The sequence below is a fragment of the Toxotes jaculatrix genome, chromosome 5 (assembly GCF_017976425.1).
Source record: "Toxotes jaculatrix isolate fToxJac2 chromosome 5, fToxJac2.pri, whole genome shotgun sequence".
In the NCBI taxonomy this organism is placed as follows: domain Eukaryota; kingdom Metazoa; phylum Chordata; class Actinopteri; family Toxotidae; genus Toxotes; species Toxotes jaculatrix.
The window spans coordinates 14,430,279-14,444,304 of record NC_054398.1 but is presented as its reverse complement, the minus strand read 5'-3'; the positions used below and the strand labels follow the sequence as shown (position 1 = coordinate 14,444,304).

General features: G+C 40.2%; 1 protein-coding gene across 14 annotated transcripts in view; it reads right to left on the bottom strand.

Annotated features, from left to right (window-relative positions):
• The window catches only part of mef2aa (myocyte enhancer factor 2aa), a 58,234-nt gene that overhangs the window by 23,887 nt on the left and 20,321 nt on the right, over positions 1-14,026 (bottom strand). For all 14 annotated transcript variants that reach the window (XM_041038911.1, XM_041038912.1, XM_041038915.1 and 11 more), the window contains exon 3: positions 6,275-6,478. In XM_041038911.1, coding sequence (XP_040894845.1) covers positions 6,275-6,478 — 204 coding nt within the window. The remainder of the gene's footprint in view (positions 1-6,274; positions 6,479-14,026) is intronic.

Genomic DNA, 14,026 nt, shown 5'->3' with positions numbered 1-14,026 from the left:
GATACTGATGAAGAGATGAAGGTGGATAGAAAGTGTCATAGAGGACTGACAATGAATCAGTTATTTTTCATTTTCATATATCAATTAATGAAAATTTTTGAATAAGCTAGATTTGTCCTACCTGTTTGATTTCCCACTTTTCAACTCTTTTAAAGTAAATTTAGTAAATGTTGAATATTTTCAGTCAGATTACTAGATTTTTTTTTTTAATCTACTCTGAATTCTGATTTTGTTGTTACATTCAGACGGCTGCTCCCCCTTTCCAAACCATTATATTGACCTGCAAATGATAGATAATGATGGAGATAATTACATACAAAGACTGAGCAATTTGGCCATACAGACAATAAGAAATCGTGGATATTTCCAATTAGAATAATAACTAGTACATACAAAACGTTTAATTAACTTGCTATTCTACATTTGTCAAAATGACAGTTTAGTAGTTTTTAGAAAAAAAAGAAGAGAAAACATAATAAAAAATAATGTTTTAATGTAACTGGTTTAGTTGATATTTTTTTAAATACGTGAAAGCTCATTTTACAGAACCTTATGGATTTAAGCATTTTCACTCCGTTCTTCTGTGATCTCTGAATATTGAAGATGATATACACAAAGTCCAGACCAGGACAGTGCAGCAGATTTACATCCACAAGTTAAAAGTCAGGTTGAAGAAGGAAGAGAAAACCTAAACCTCACGACTAAAGTTTTTTAGTTATTCTGTCAACATAACTAGACTGAGCAGCAGCCTTGTGTGGATTTTACCTCTGGACATCAACATAAATTGAGGAACAACAGATAGCAAGTTTGATGTTGTTCATGTTTCTGTCAAAGGCAACATCAGTTTCCTCAGAGTAGCATTAGAAGTACACAACAGCTACACAGTGTCTCCACACATGGACCTAGGACAAAATACCTTCAGAAATACATGAAGTATTAAGACTACAAACTTTCACTGGTCTCATACATCATTACAAAAACAATAATAGACATCTAATGGGTAGTGCAAACAGTGCATCATTAAAAAATACGATACTGCACAACAGTGAAAAAAATGTTTTGTAGGTGGCCTGATCAAATCTCATGTTTTTTAAACAGGATTTTTTTTAAAAAAACAGCAACTTTTAAATACATAAAAAAATAGTTAATTTAGTAATTTAATTAAAATAAAAAAAAAACTATACTAGTTTAAATTATCTTTCACATATAACTTCGAAGCTGCTGTCAGGGATATTGTGTGTTTTCTATTTACTACAAATTATGTATACCTTACATTACTTTAACTTGCAGTTTTATAAATGTCCATTTGTTTCAATTTGAGGTGATAATCAATACACAGAGATGTAACTGTTGCTTAAGGTCATTTAGTTTTATCAGACTTGAAAAGTGTCTACTGCATTTCTAAAGAACAATAACGTAATAGGCATAATACATAGTAAGGTGCATGATACACAGCAAATGAGCTTTTACATGCAAAATGACTGGCAATGCATATTCCTTTAAGACTTTTTACTGGTTCATTCAAACACCAGAATAATGCTTGACTCATATTTTTTATTCCATTACTTTTTTTCTATTTTTTATTCTATTACACTGTAACGATCACACAGATGAGTTGTCATTTTTTTAAATTAAGTCTTTTAATTAATTTGCCTAGTCGCTAATATTTTCTGTAAATTGCATAAGAGGACATAGTAGCAATGACAGCTTCTCTGTGTGCCAGCCAGAGACCGTCCTTTTATGTATTTGTGTCACACAAATACACGCTCGGGACAATCTGCTTTTGGTGCTCAGAGAAGTCTCACCAGTGTGGTTTGATATGCAAGGATTTGTGCTTACAGTTAAAACCAGCACAAACAAGCAGCACACCACAATATCCTCAACAGAATTCAGAGTTGAAAGAATTTTGATCTACTAAATATTTGCATGGCTGAAGCTCATCTCTCAGAAGGATAATTGATCAGAAATTCTGCTGATGGAGTATCAGACACAGATTTAAAATGCAAATTGTGTTTTTGTTCTATGTAAAGTAGATGTATTAGCCATATAACATTTAAAAAAAATGAAACCACTGACTTTAGATAGCAGTAAGCAGAGCAATGTTTTTCTCTGTTTCAATCTATGTAATTTCATCTTCTGATCTCTAACCTGCCCTTTTCCAATTGCACCTATCACCGTCTATTTTTAAGAAATGTGTGTTTACGTCAGAGAACTCTTTGAGTAAAGTGAAATTTCACTATTCTTTTAGTATAATCAAATAAAGAATCTGGCTTATTGAGTGAAAGTTTAGGACAGTTTTCTGTTCTTTTTTTTTTCTCATGCTCTTTCATCTCTCTTCCTACCCCTCAACTCCCAACCCCATTCCCCAACCTCCATTTCCAGTGAGCCACCAGCAGGAGGATAATTGATCAATCATGCTAATTGAAGAGTCTGGACAGCTAGCCCACCATAGCAGATGTGCCAATTTGCATTCATTAAGATAGAAATGAGTCTTAATCACTGCTCAGCCTTTGATTGACAACATAAACATCCCCTGTCTGAAACTCCTGGTGCCTATTCAGCCCAGAGCTTTTTAAGGGATTTATTCCATAACTGGCAACAAAACCTTTTTTTTTTTTAGCTGTAAGTCACTGAAAATGCACTTTTGAAGCACAGCGGTTTAATGCACTGATTATTTCCATCGATACAAACAATAATAATAATGAGAGACAGAATATGGGATATGATGACTAATTGAACCCTTAGCTGTGGTGGTTGCGAACGCACCTTTTGTTGCTGTAAAATCGGCAAAGGGCAGGGTGAAATTCCCAAACAAAATAGGGAAAAGGGTGTCATTCAGATGAAAACACAGGGCCTGACATTCAGTAACGGTCAAAATTTACATGTCTTATTGAAAGATCAATACAGTTCCATTTTTCACTGAAGCTGATAGTGATCATGAAATAAACCCTAACTGAAATTACCTGATAATTTTATGCTCATTTCCTCTTACTGTAGTAGTCTTGTGAGAGGGGGGTCTGTTCCTTCATGAATAGACGAGGAATTGTCTGCTTTCCCCAAGTCACTGTAACAATGGCCACCCCTCTTTATTATGAGGAAGATAAGCAAAATTTCCCTATGAATGATCTCGAGCAGTGAAAAGTCAATTCTTTGCATATGTTGCAGTCCAGTTATTTACAATTACAAAGCATTGGTATTTGACTAAAATTGCATTCTCAAATTGAGTTAAAGCCTACTCACAACCCTGATTTTATAAGATTACAGTTAAGTGTTGGCTTAATGTTGATTCCGTGTCCCTGCAAACCCGATTAATCCTAATCTATATTATATACCTTAATTGCATTGAATTGCTCAAAGAGAGGACACATAAATGCCAAATGATGCCTGTGAAGTTACCATCGGATATCAAGGTTTCTCCTGGAGACACAGGGCTCTTTCTGTGTGCAGGAGAACGGCGTGAGGTTATAGTGGAGCATAAGCAAAATCTCATTAACTCCACTAGCGGAGAGGGGAGGAAGAGTAAATATTATTAGATTAATCTAATGACTAACAGCAGCATTTTCATTTGTGGTATAAACAGAATTCGATAGGAAGCACAATCGAAGCAATGCCATAATACTCACAATAACACAACACTATTAAATACTACATTTATTTCCAAGGAAAAAATGACTATATGTTGTTGTGTATGACATTGAAAGGATTGCAGATGTTGCTGGTTTGATTCTTTACTACACAATTTTGAGAAAACATTATATTATCTTTTCACTAAGTAAATGAGAACATCTATAAATAAAATGATGAAATACACTTTAATATTGTTTAGAAATGTAAAAAAAAAAAAAAGAAAAAAGAAAGAAATGTTTGTGTGACACACAGGTGAATGCATAAAAGGAGAGATTTCATACAACAGTTCACCTGTCGCCTGGGGTGTTGGTAAGGTTAAGACCATCAACACATGCAGACTCACACCAACACACATGTAGAAGAGAAATCTGAGCCTACTGCTCTGCTTTGGACTGCAAGCCAAGTTTGAGACAAGGTCCACAGCCCACCACTGGGTTATCAAACTGTGGCCCAGGCATGCCTCCATCTGTGGAAAACATGGAGACTGTTCTCCCACACTGCACATCTCAGCCTTTATCTACAGATGGTACTACTGAGCAGGAATGTGACCTTTGATTTAGTTTCTCACACGGAACGAGCTTCCCCCATGAAAAGTGGAAGAGGGTTTTTCTGGCCTCTCAAACCGGACAACTAAGCACATGATTGTTTGCATGGCAAAGATTGGTTTAACACAATTTAAAAATTTAGATAAGTGTCCAGTGTAAGTGTCCTCATGTGAGGCACATTTCACTAGATCAGCGGGGGAGGGGTGGATTCTTCCCATCATTACAAATGCATCAGCTCCTCCGTGCAGTGTACAAGGATCTGTACAGCCGAAGAGAAGCGCAAAGACTGGAAAACTGCTCACCGATAAAGGCAGTGAGCAAAATAGTTGAGATTAGGATTTCTCTTAAAATATGATTAAATTGTAGTTTCCACAGATTGTCAACCACTACCAACACCGGCTCTCTGGCCATATTTTAAATAGTGGGGTTATGCGGGTTGGTTACTTCTGCTCTGCTTCTTCACTTCTGAACCTCGACCATGTAGCCAGCAGGCAGAGGGGGATTTGTGCATATCTACAAAGATGTTGGCCGAGTGAGCGGGGACAACGGTGGCTTGGTTTTGCCTTTTGTGCAGCGGGGCAGCTTCCTTGAGAGTAGCCGGCGGGGCAAAGAGGGAAATCAGCATGGGACCACATTATGCACAATGTCAACATAAATATACATTGGTAGACCACAGATATATGTGATACAACAGCCTGAGGGGAATGACCCAACTGATAGGCAGTGAACAAACCCATAATGATTCTGAGTATGGGTTGCTGTTGTTGTGTTTGCAGCAAAGTCTTGTTTAAAATAAGACAGCTTCCAGAGTCACAGCAAAAACAAATTTGTGGTCACTGTTACGTAAGTAAGGAATGTATCCATGTATTTTTTATGCAGGTGAGCCCCTGCTCGGCTCTGTGGGCCCCTGATGGAGGAGTGACTGCATGAGTCTACTGGATGCCAAAGCACTCTTCTGCAGCTCTGCCAAGCAGGTAATTCACAAGCAGCAGCAGCATGAATAAAAGATAATGGGCCACAGCTGACTCCTTTATGCTGCATGTAATTTCACTAATTCCTCCAAGCGAAAGTCTTTTCCAAAGATAGGATTCTTGATATTTTTCAATCTCACCCATCTCAAACCCTTAACGTCTCTTAATTGAGAAGCTGTAATAAAAATGCTGTATGATGTAGTGGACAGGTGGCAGAGAAAACAAAGAGTGTTGCAAAGCAGTCTGCTTTGTCTAATGAAAACACCTTTGTGGAGAAAACATTCTAAGTGCATTTTACATAACAGCTATAAAACTGAATGGGCAACTTTATGCTAGCTGTGTTATATTTTTTTCAATAGGCATTAACATACATTATATGTGCTTTCATTTAGTCAGAATGAAGATACCTGCCTCTTAAAGGAGATTTAGAATGAGCTCAGAAACCACACATGTGCCAGTGAAAGATGTTTGGAACAGGATGTATCCCTAATCATTCTCATTTACTTTGGCTTTTACACTTTTGGCTGACAGTTTTGTATGCTGGCATACCAAGTGGCTTACTCTTCCGCTAGTCGCCGGGCATGCAGAAGCTGCCAGGAAACCCAAGTGCTTGTTGAGCTTTATAGAGCAGTGTCGAATGTACTAAACACTGTATTTTCACTGAAAAATACTGCAGCACTAGCCTGGTGATTGTCTGTAATGAGGAATAAGCAGAGAAATGAGCCCTACAGGTACAGTATCTATGGGAAACAGGGTCACCATGGTGGTCAGCAGCTACTGAGTGCATGCGTGTGCAGAGATAGGTTCTCCACGTCAGTTGATGGGCACAAGAGAAGCTGAACTTATCAGCAAGTGCAGACCTCCTGCGCCCTATCTGAATGGTGACTAGAAGGAAACTGTTACTTGTTCCTCACCCTTGTCTGTTACAGTATTTATCAAAGCTTTTAAGGCTAAATTTAATGGTCCAAATTCTAGTACTAAAATAACATAAACATCTTCCTAACTAATTTTATCCAAACTGGAATATAAGCTGTTTAATAAGAGAAAATAAATACTTGATCACAGTGAGGTAAAAAGGCACGATGTGATGGAAGATTTATATCACAAAGTAAGAAAGCAACACTCACTCACCTCCACAATGTCAGAGTTGGTTCTGCTCTCATGGGGCTCATTGTACTCTGTGTATTTCAGCAACACTTTGTCCATGTCTGTGCTGGCGTACTGGAACAGTTTGTTAGAGCTGTTGAAAATGATGAGGGCTATCTCACAGTCACATAGTACACTCAGCTCATAGGCCTTTTTCATCAAGCCAAACTTCCTCTTTGTGAAGGTAACCTGAGGAACACAGAAAACAAAACCACCCATTACAGAGGAAAACAGTTTCTCTAAATTAAAAAGAAGATGAAAGTAAAAATCTGCACACAATTTGTGCTGGTGTAAATGTTAATTTGGCATTCTTATAATAAAAGTAAGCAGTTGTTTACTTCTCCAGCTCCGTGTTTGTTGTATACAGTAATTGTCAATGGTGAAAGAAGTATTCACATCTTTTAGTTAAGTAAAAAGAGCAATACCACAGTATAAAAACACTCCATTATTTTAATTCACTAACACAACAGAAAGACAGTCAACAAAAAGTATAAGAAGTAAAAAAAAAAATCATGCGACGTTATGATTTATCATTTCGTTTGATTGTGTTTCTACTGCTGCATTATTGTGTAAGCAAGTTATAAATGTTACATACTGTCTGCTATAGCAATGCATCACATTTTATAAAGTGATTATATGTTTTGTATGTGAATTGTCTTGTATGTGAAAAGCACACTACAAAAAAGATACTGCAGAGTTGCTTGCTTCATTGACAAAACCTTTTTTTTTTTTTAAAGATTATTAAAGTTTTAAAAGCTTTGAAACAAAAAAACAAACACTCATCAGGGGGTGTGCACCATAGGTTAACGTAAATAACAGTATTAACAGTCATTATATTACAACAACATTACTGTAACCAAGGTGACAGATAACAAGAGCTTTCCTCCTTTAGGAATGATTGCAATAACATAGTGCATATCTGAAATGTCTAGTTATCAGGCCAGAGGTCAGGGTTAGAGGCACGAGTCAGCGAGCTGAGTCAGAGCTTTGGCAACAACAGGGGTCCATACATTATTGTAGCCCCTGACTCCATATACGGAAAGCTATCTCTGTAGTGCAGCATAAGCCTTGTAACATGAGCCCTCAGATGGGACTTCGGGTCATACATCACTCCAGTGGTAACGCAAACCCTCTCTGCAAAGTGACTTTATGTCCTGCATCTCTGCAGCTCTGTCTCTGTGGTTGCCTAAGACCCATACACACATGTCATTATGTTACACCACCTCTTTACAGTATGATACACTCATTTTTTACACAACATTATTCTCATTCTCTTTCAAGAAGGGAGGATAGAAAGGCATCTGTTTTCACCCTTGGTTTTGTGATGGCTGTTTGCAGAAAATAGTTTTAAAGTTGCACATTTGAAACCATGGCTTGAGATTTATGTTTTTCTTTATTGCATGTTTCTTGTCGAATGCGTATTATACAATGTGGATTGTGAATGTGCTGGTATAAGCTGTGCTTTGAGCCACAAAGGAGTGCATGTGTCTGTATTCTCCATCAGTTTCACTGACCTACTAAGAGAGGAGTTGAGCAGATGAGCTGGCTTTGTTCAACTTTAATTGGTCACAGCTTGCAGCTATACCCTCATTCTAACTGGTATAATGCAGTATAATCCTATGTGTTGCATGGAGTCTATGTAACCGCTCAGGCAGTGGGGTCACTCCAACTGTGATAAATGAATTTCAAATCTTCCTCACTACAGGTAATTACACAGGACTATTATTCCCGTTCTAGACACGGAGGAGCCTGTCTTCATGTCATTTTCTACACTGTACTCTGATGTTAGTCAGGCTTATATTACAAAATAAATTCTAAAATGAAATTCTAAATTTTTTTTTTTGACAAGGTTTTAATCTAGGAGAAGCTGAATAAAGTGACATGTTTCCTTGCAAATCGTAGACACGTAAAGCCTTTAAGCATGTCTGGCTGAACAGAAAAGGGATTGTGTGGTTTTGCTGATGTCATTCTGATCATTTTCTCATGGTGGGCTGCTGCACAGAGGCAGAAAAGAACATGTAATGCATGTGACCAGTCTCAGGTATGTTTCTACCCGTTTAGAGCACCTGCTGTTCTAACCAGCTGATACTAGTCTCCTCTGACAAAACACCAAGGCTGCTTGCTCGACCATTCGCCTGCTTGCATATTTGTTTGTTTGCCTATCCAACTGGAAAGCAGGGACTGTCATGTGGGAAAACGATTAACAAATTGTGTGCTCTTTAGCAGATGAATGTGGCTGTTAAGCCATGGAGATGTCACCTTTCAGCAGGAAGCCCAGGATGAGACGCTGAGCGAGGACTTTGTTCCACCTGGATGCATGGCAGAGTGCTGAGTGCAGGGCTGCTGACCCAGGCACCGCTTCATTTCAACCTCAGCAGCAGCACTGAGACTTGGTCCTTGCCCCAGCCACAGACACAGTACCTCTACAAAAGCCAGCTGCTGCACACAATGCCATTAAAGCTGATGAGCACATTACTCTTTTGTACTTTCACGGTTACCTTTAATAGGGAAAGAAGTAGGCTATTTTGGACAATTTTGTCTGTATATTGCACAAAACAGCTCTGAGTATAAAGGCCAACATATACTAATATAACCTCTATCCACCCCCATCTTGTCTGGGGTGTCTGGCGAGACAGTGGAAAACCACAGACATCCTTGAGGTCAAGTGGGAGGTTCGCTGGCAGACCTGTCCTATGGTTCACCAAGTCAAAGACACCCACAAAGATACTCGATGTGGTTTCAAAAATTTGACTTGCTCTTATAGTCAGATGTGGTACATGTCATCAAGCTCCCTGACTAATTCATGTAATTCACAATGACAGGATAAGCCTCAGTATTGTAAAACCGTGTTGTACTACACACTGTACCGATGCATAGCTGTTCTGAAGCGTCAAATGTCAGGGTAAAAGAGAAGGCAGGCCACATTGAAACTTCCAATACACTGGAGGGATTCCAACTTTCTCTGCCTTTGATAAGGTCATTATAACAGCTCATACAATACCACACAGATCAGTAACTATACGAGGATTTCATTTAGACTGTGGCAAGCTGAAAACTCTGACCTTTTAGACGCTCTCACAGTGTTGAGGTGGTAATTCTGCTCTCAATTCACTCTTTCTGTTTTTACGATTTCTTCCCAGGTGCACCACTATCTTAACACGTCTTTACTGAGCTTTAATTGTGCTTGGTAATTCAGTTCTTATTAGCATATTTTTTACACTTCAGATATGAATTTTGTGTGCTTGCAAGCTAACACAGTTCTAAAAATTCATTTTAAGCAGCATGTGTAAGATGTTTCTGTAAAAATATGGCCCTCATATCAGCCCAAATCACATAGTGGTGCTGCAACAGAGAACAGGAGTGCTACATTTCCCTAAGCAACAGCGTAGATTCACCTTATTTGCCTACATAAAAGTGGTCACTGATGGAAATCTTTCTTCACTGGAACTGGCAAAATGAAAATCAAGTGGAAATGAGAAAGCATTCTCATAAACAGCAACAAACAAATTCTCCCTGGGCTATGATCGTCTCTTTGATATAAAAATAATTATAAACCTGCTACATTGGTAAAATACAATGCAAGGTTTATTGAAATTTAGTTAAATGATAAGTTGGTGTGCCAAATGCAATGCAACATCTACGAGTAAAACTGCACAGCGTGACCTGAGAAAAACGCATGTTAATTCTATAGCACAAGCAGGTAAGGTACATATCAACCATGCTTTTACTGCTGTGGATACAATTTTTGTTTTATCATTTTCTTTCTCCGTTAGACTCTGCCACAGAAAACTATATAGAATATAATAACATATGCTACAGCAAAACCTGACACACACACATCCACTTAAAGTTGATGTGTCAATCAAAGGGTCTATCAATGTCTGTCCTCAGGCAGAGGTGCCAAGTTGACAAACAAGACATCTGGGACTGAGAGTGCAGCTGTGACTGGGGCATGGCAGGAGATGCCTGAGTCACTAACACCTTCAGAGGGGTGAGGAGCTAGCAGCCTTATTAGAACCTCATGCCACCTCTGACAGGCCCCATGGCAGACATGAGAGCGAGCTTGAGAGACAGAGAGGTCTGGCACCAGCTGGCAGAGTGACCCGGGCCCTGTGGCTGCTGCCCTGGCTATGCAGTGCCAGAGTGTGCGGGCCTGGGAGACAGGCCAGGGCCACCGCGACTGTCTGCCTGGATCAGCTCTCGCTGGGAGAGAGCACAGCCCCAGGATCCCCATGTGGACAACTGAGGGCACTGAGGCCTCGTCCACTGGGTGGGACTGACCTTGAAACCTACAGTAGCCGTGACTGATCCTGTTTAGAGGAGAGGATGACAAGCTAGTTAACAAAACATAAGTAGGTTTACTAGAAATCTCTCTTATCAGTAACAAGAATGATCCGATTTAAGGACAATTGGCTTGTTCAAGTGTTTATAAAAACATTAATAATTTTGCATCATCTTAACGTGAGCATTTTAGTGATGCGTTACAACGTAAAACCTCTGCTCAACAGCAAAAACACACTCACCATCACCCGACTTCACATTTCGCTGCTTCAGCGAAGTTTTATGGAAACTACATATCATCTTGAACAATGATAATATATACCCTGGCTGTCACATTTAACAGCTTCCCTCTGTTCTTTCCATTGTCTATCAACAAGCAGCTCTTTACCTGTCAAAAATATAATGATGACCACTCAGAACTTCAGGAAAGGGTGATGCCTAAAAAATGGGAGGTATGTGCTGTGTTGCTCCCTCGAGAGAAAGTGAGCGAGAGAAAGCTGCTCTGTGCCTACGGGCATTTGACGTGCCAGAGCAAAATCCAAAATGAGCCACAGCAAGGGCAGGCAACCCTCCACCCAGCAGCAAAATCATCAAACTTTTAATGACTTGGGTAATTACCCCCAGTGAGCCTGCTTAATGGCATCCAGAGGACGTCACTAGACACCGCTCACTAGGCTACACCAGCCTTTCCCCTACACTAACTTACATGACTAATGTGTACCCTCCCTTCTTCACCATCATTCCCCTGTAGATCCACACACGCATACCATGACAGCTGCTCTGAGAAGCAGGTAGAAGACCCCGCATACTGAGTGCCACTGGCTCTGACGTTGCTATATTTTGCGGTTCGTGAGTTCCAAACCTGTCAGGTCAAAATACGACAGATGCTCCGGTCTTTTTGAAATTTCACTGGTCCATTCGAGTCCACTGTTAGAAAAAGTATATGCAAGAAAAGAAACTGATACTGAGACGATGGAAAAATGGTGTGTTTGAGTCTGTGTGTGATGTATGTGTATCTGAGTGTGTCTTAAAAGGTAATAATTGCTTTGAGTACTATAAATGAGGAGAATCAAGCAGGGCGGTGCTGTTGACTGCTTGTTACCCAGCATTCATTTGCAATCAGCATGTCAGTCTGACTGATGACTCTGCTGCTGTGTTGTAGGACCATCACTTATGCAGGCCTTGGCTCAGGAACTGACTCTTTACCAACCTACAGTATGCATGACAGGACCTCTGCTCCCTTCCTCCACCTTTGTGTGAACATAAAGCTGAACACAAATTATAATGCCTAAATATAACGTGTGTGCGTGTGTGTGTGTGTGTGTGTGTGTGTGTGTGTGTGTGTGTGTGTGTGTGTGTGTGTGTGTGTGTATATATAAACTAAGTTCACTGCCTGTCTCAACTCTGCACTCACAATTCCTGATAGATTGTGCAATTACAGACCTTCTCAGCCTGTGCCACACTCCATGTTATAAATCCTGAAAGGTTAACAGCCCTCCTAAAGCACTTGCAGTGATAATGCAAGGGAGCCCCCACTGTCCCCACACAACATCCTTTACAGCAATACTATCTAATTAGCCCACTTAAGGACTTCTTTCATTTTAATGCTACGAGTATGGATAGCTAGTAGCAGAGCAGCGTAGATAAAGATTCAAATTGTCTCGCGACAATGGGGACCATATGCTAATGGCTATTCCCCCTTGGTTCAGAGCACGCCCCAGGGAGATGGCACTGTGCGCTTCATGGCCCACGGAAAAAAAAAAGAGAGAAAGATACACACGCATACATCACTATATACCAAAGCTTTATTTTAGCACAGCGGCCTATTGTCATAGCAGATTCTCTGCTGAGCCAGCTAAAACCAACTAAATACAAGCTGAAATGCCTGCGTTCAGCTGATAAACTTTCTTACAAATTATACAGTGAGACATTTAAAATCTGATGCAAACTCTAGACTTTGGGAGACACATTAATAATAAGCAATGTCTCTCTCTGCAGCTCCACTTTTCTGTGAAACAATGGGGCTAAATATCTTCCCTCACCCCCTTAATATATCCATTGTAAAGAATGGATCATTTGGAGGGTTAACTTGCTCACCTAGCGATCAGATGACAGCCTGTTTTCATGTAATTTCCCTTCTTTCCTTTTTTTCCCCTGGTGTCACGGGTCATTGCATAGACATTTTAGATACCACCAATGAGCCAATGAGTGATTCCTCTCCTGCCCTCCTGTTTGGATCCCACCCAGAGCCCAGGTGTTATACTCACAATTGGCCCACAGTGGAGATTTTTGTTTCGCACTTGGCTGAACTGCTAGCCTCACAGCAACAGATAGAGACACAGTTAGACCGATAGGATAGTACCATATCATGTTAATCCCCAGAGGAGAGGAAGCACTACTGTATCTCTATTATATTTCTGTGTGCACAGCAAAAAGTTGTTCCACCTGTGAGGGAATGCAAATTATATTTCGGGAAGGAGTTAACACGATGCGTTCTACTTGAATACGGAAAACCAATGCATCTACATTAATTGGTATAATTCATCAAAAACTGTGCTCATGGTTCCTCAACTTAGCTCTTAAATCAAAGGCAATGAATCTAAAAAAGAAAAGGACTCAGCCTTCCTGCTATAGATATCTAAGCCTGTTATTCGTGTTTCAAACAGACCCAGGCTGTTTTCTACAGTGTTTTGCTGTTTAGGAGTTTATATTTAACGTTAGCAGACAGAGTGAATTCCAGCTCTCTCCCTCTCTGTGGCTAGCCAGGACCAGTGTAGCCGAGGCAGAGAAGGGTGCTGTGTGTCCTGCTGACCCACCCTGCAAATGAGAGGGTGCTGTGGTGCAGTGGCTGCTCCTAATTACTACCAAACAGCTGCAAACACATAGAGCTACATCGAAGGGGCCCAGCCATACTGCCAGGCCAGGGGACAAGCCCTACAGTGTGGGGAGGCCACAGGCGGCTCGCTGTGCTCTTCGCTACCCTCAGTTCACTCCCACGCCATGAGGCCCCCGCTGCAGCCCAGCGCTCCTGCTGCCTCATCAACTTCTCTGGCTGAAATTGCAGGGTGGCAAGGGAATCATGTCTGTAAATACGACCGCACTGACAAAGAAATGTCATGGTCCCTGTTCAGCTGGCTGGGACTTTAGGGAGGGAGGTATGTCTGTTTAGATCCATGCACACCATGACAGCTGCTGAACTCTGGTCCAAGGCAGGAAGGAAAATAGAGGAATACTGCAACCTTCAGACAGGTAGAGAACTTTTGCTCTTAGACACAAAGTAAAGTAAATACTGTAGAAGCTTATAAAATAAGCTAAGAGAACACGAGCTTGATGATCCTGATGATAAAAATCATCAGGATCATCACAGCTTATGTACTATATATAATATAGTACATAAGCTGTACTGATCTTTAAGAAAGTTCTACAGATAGATAGATAGATAGATAGATAGATAGA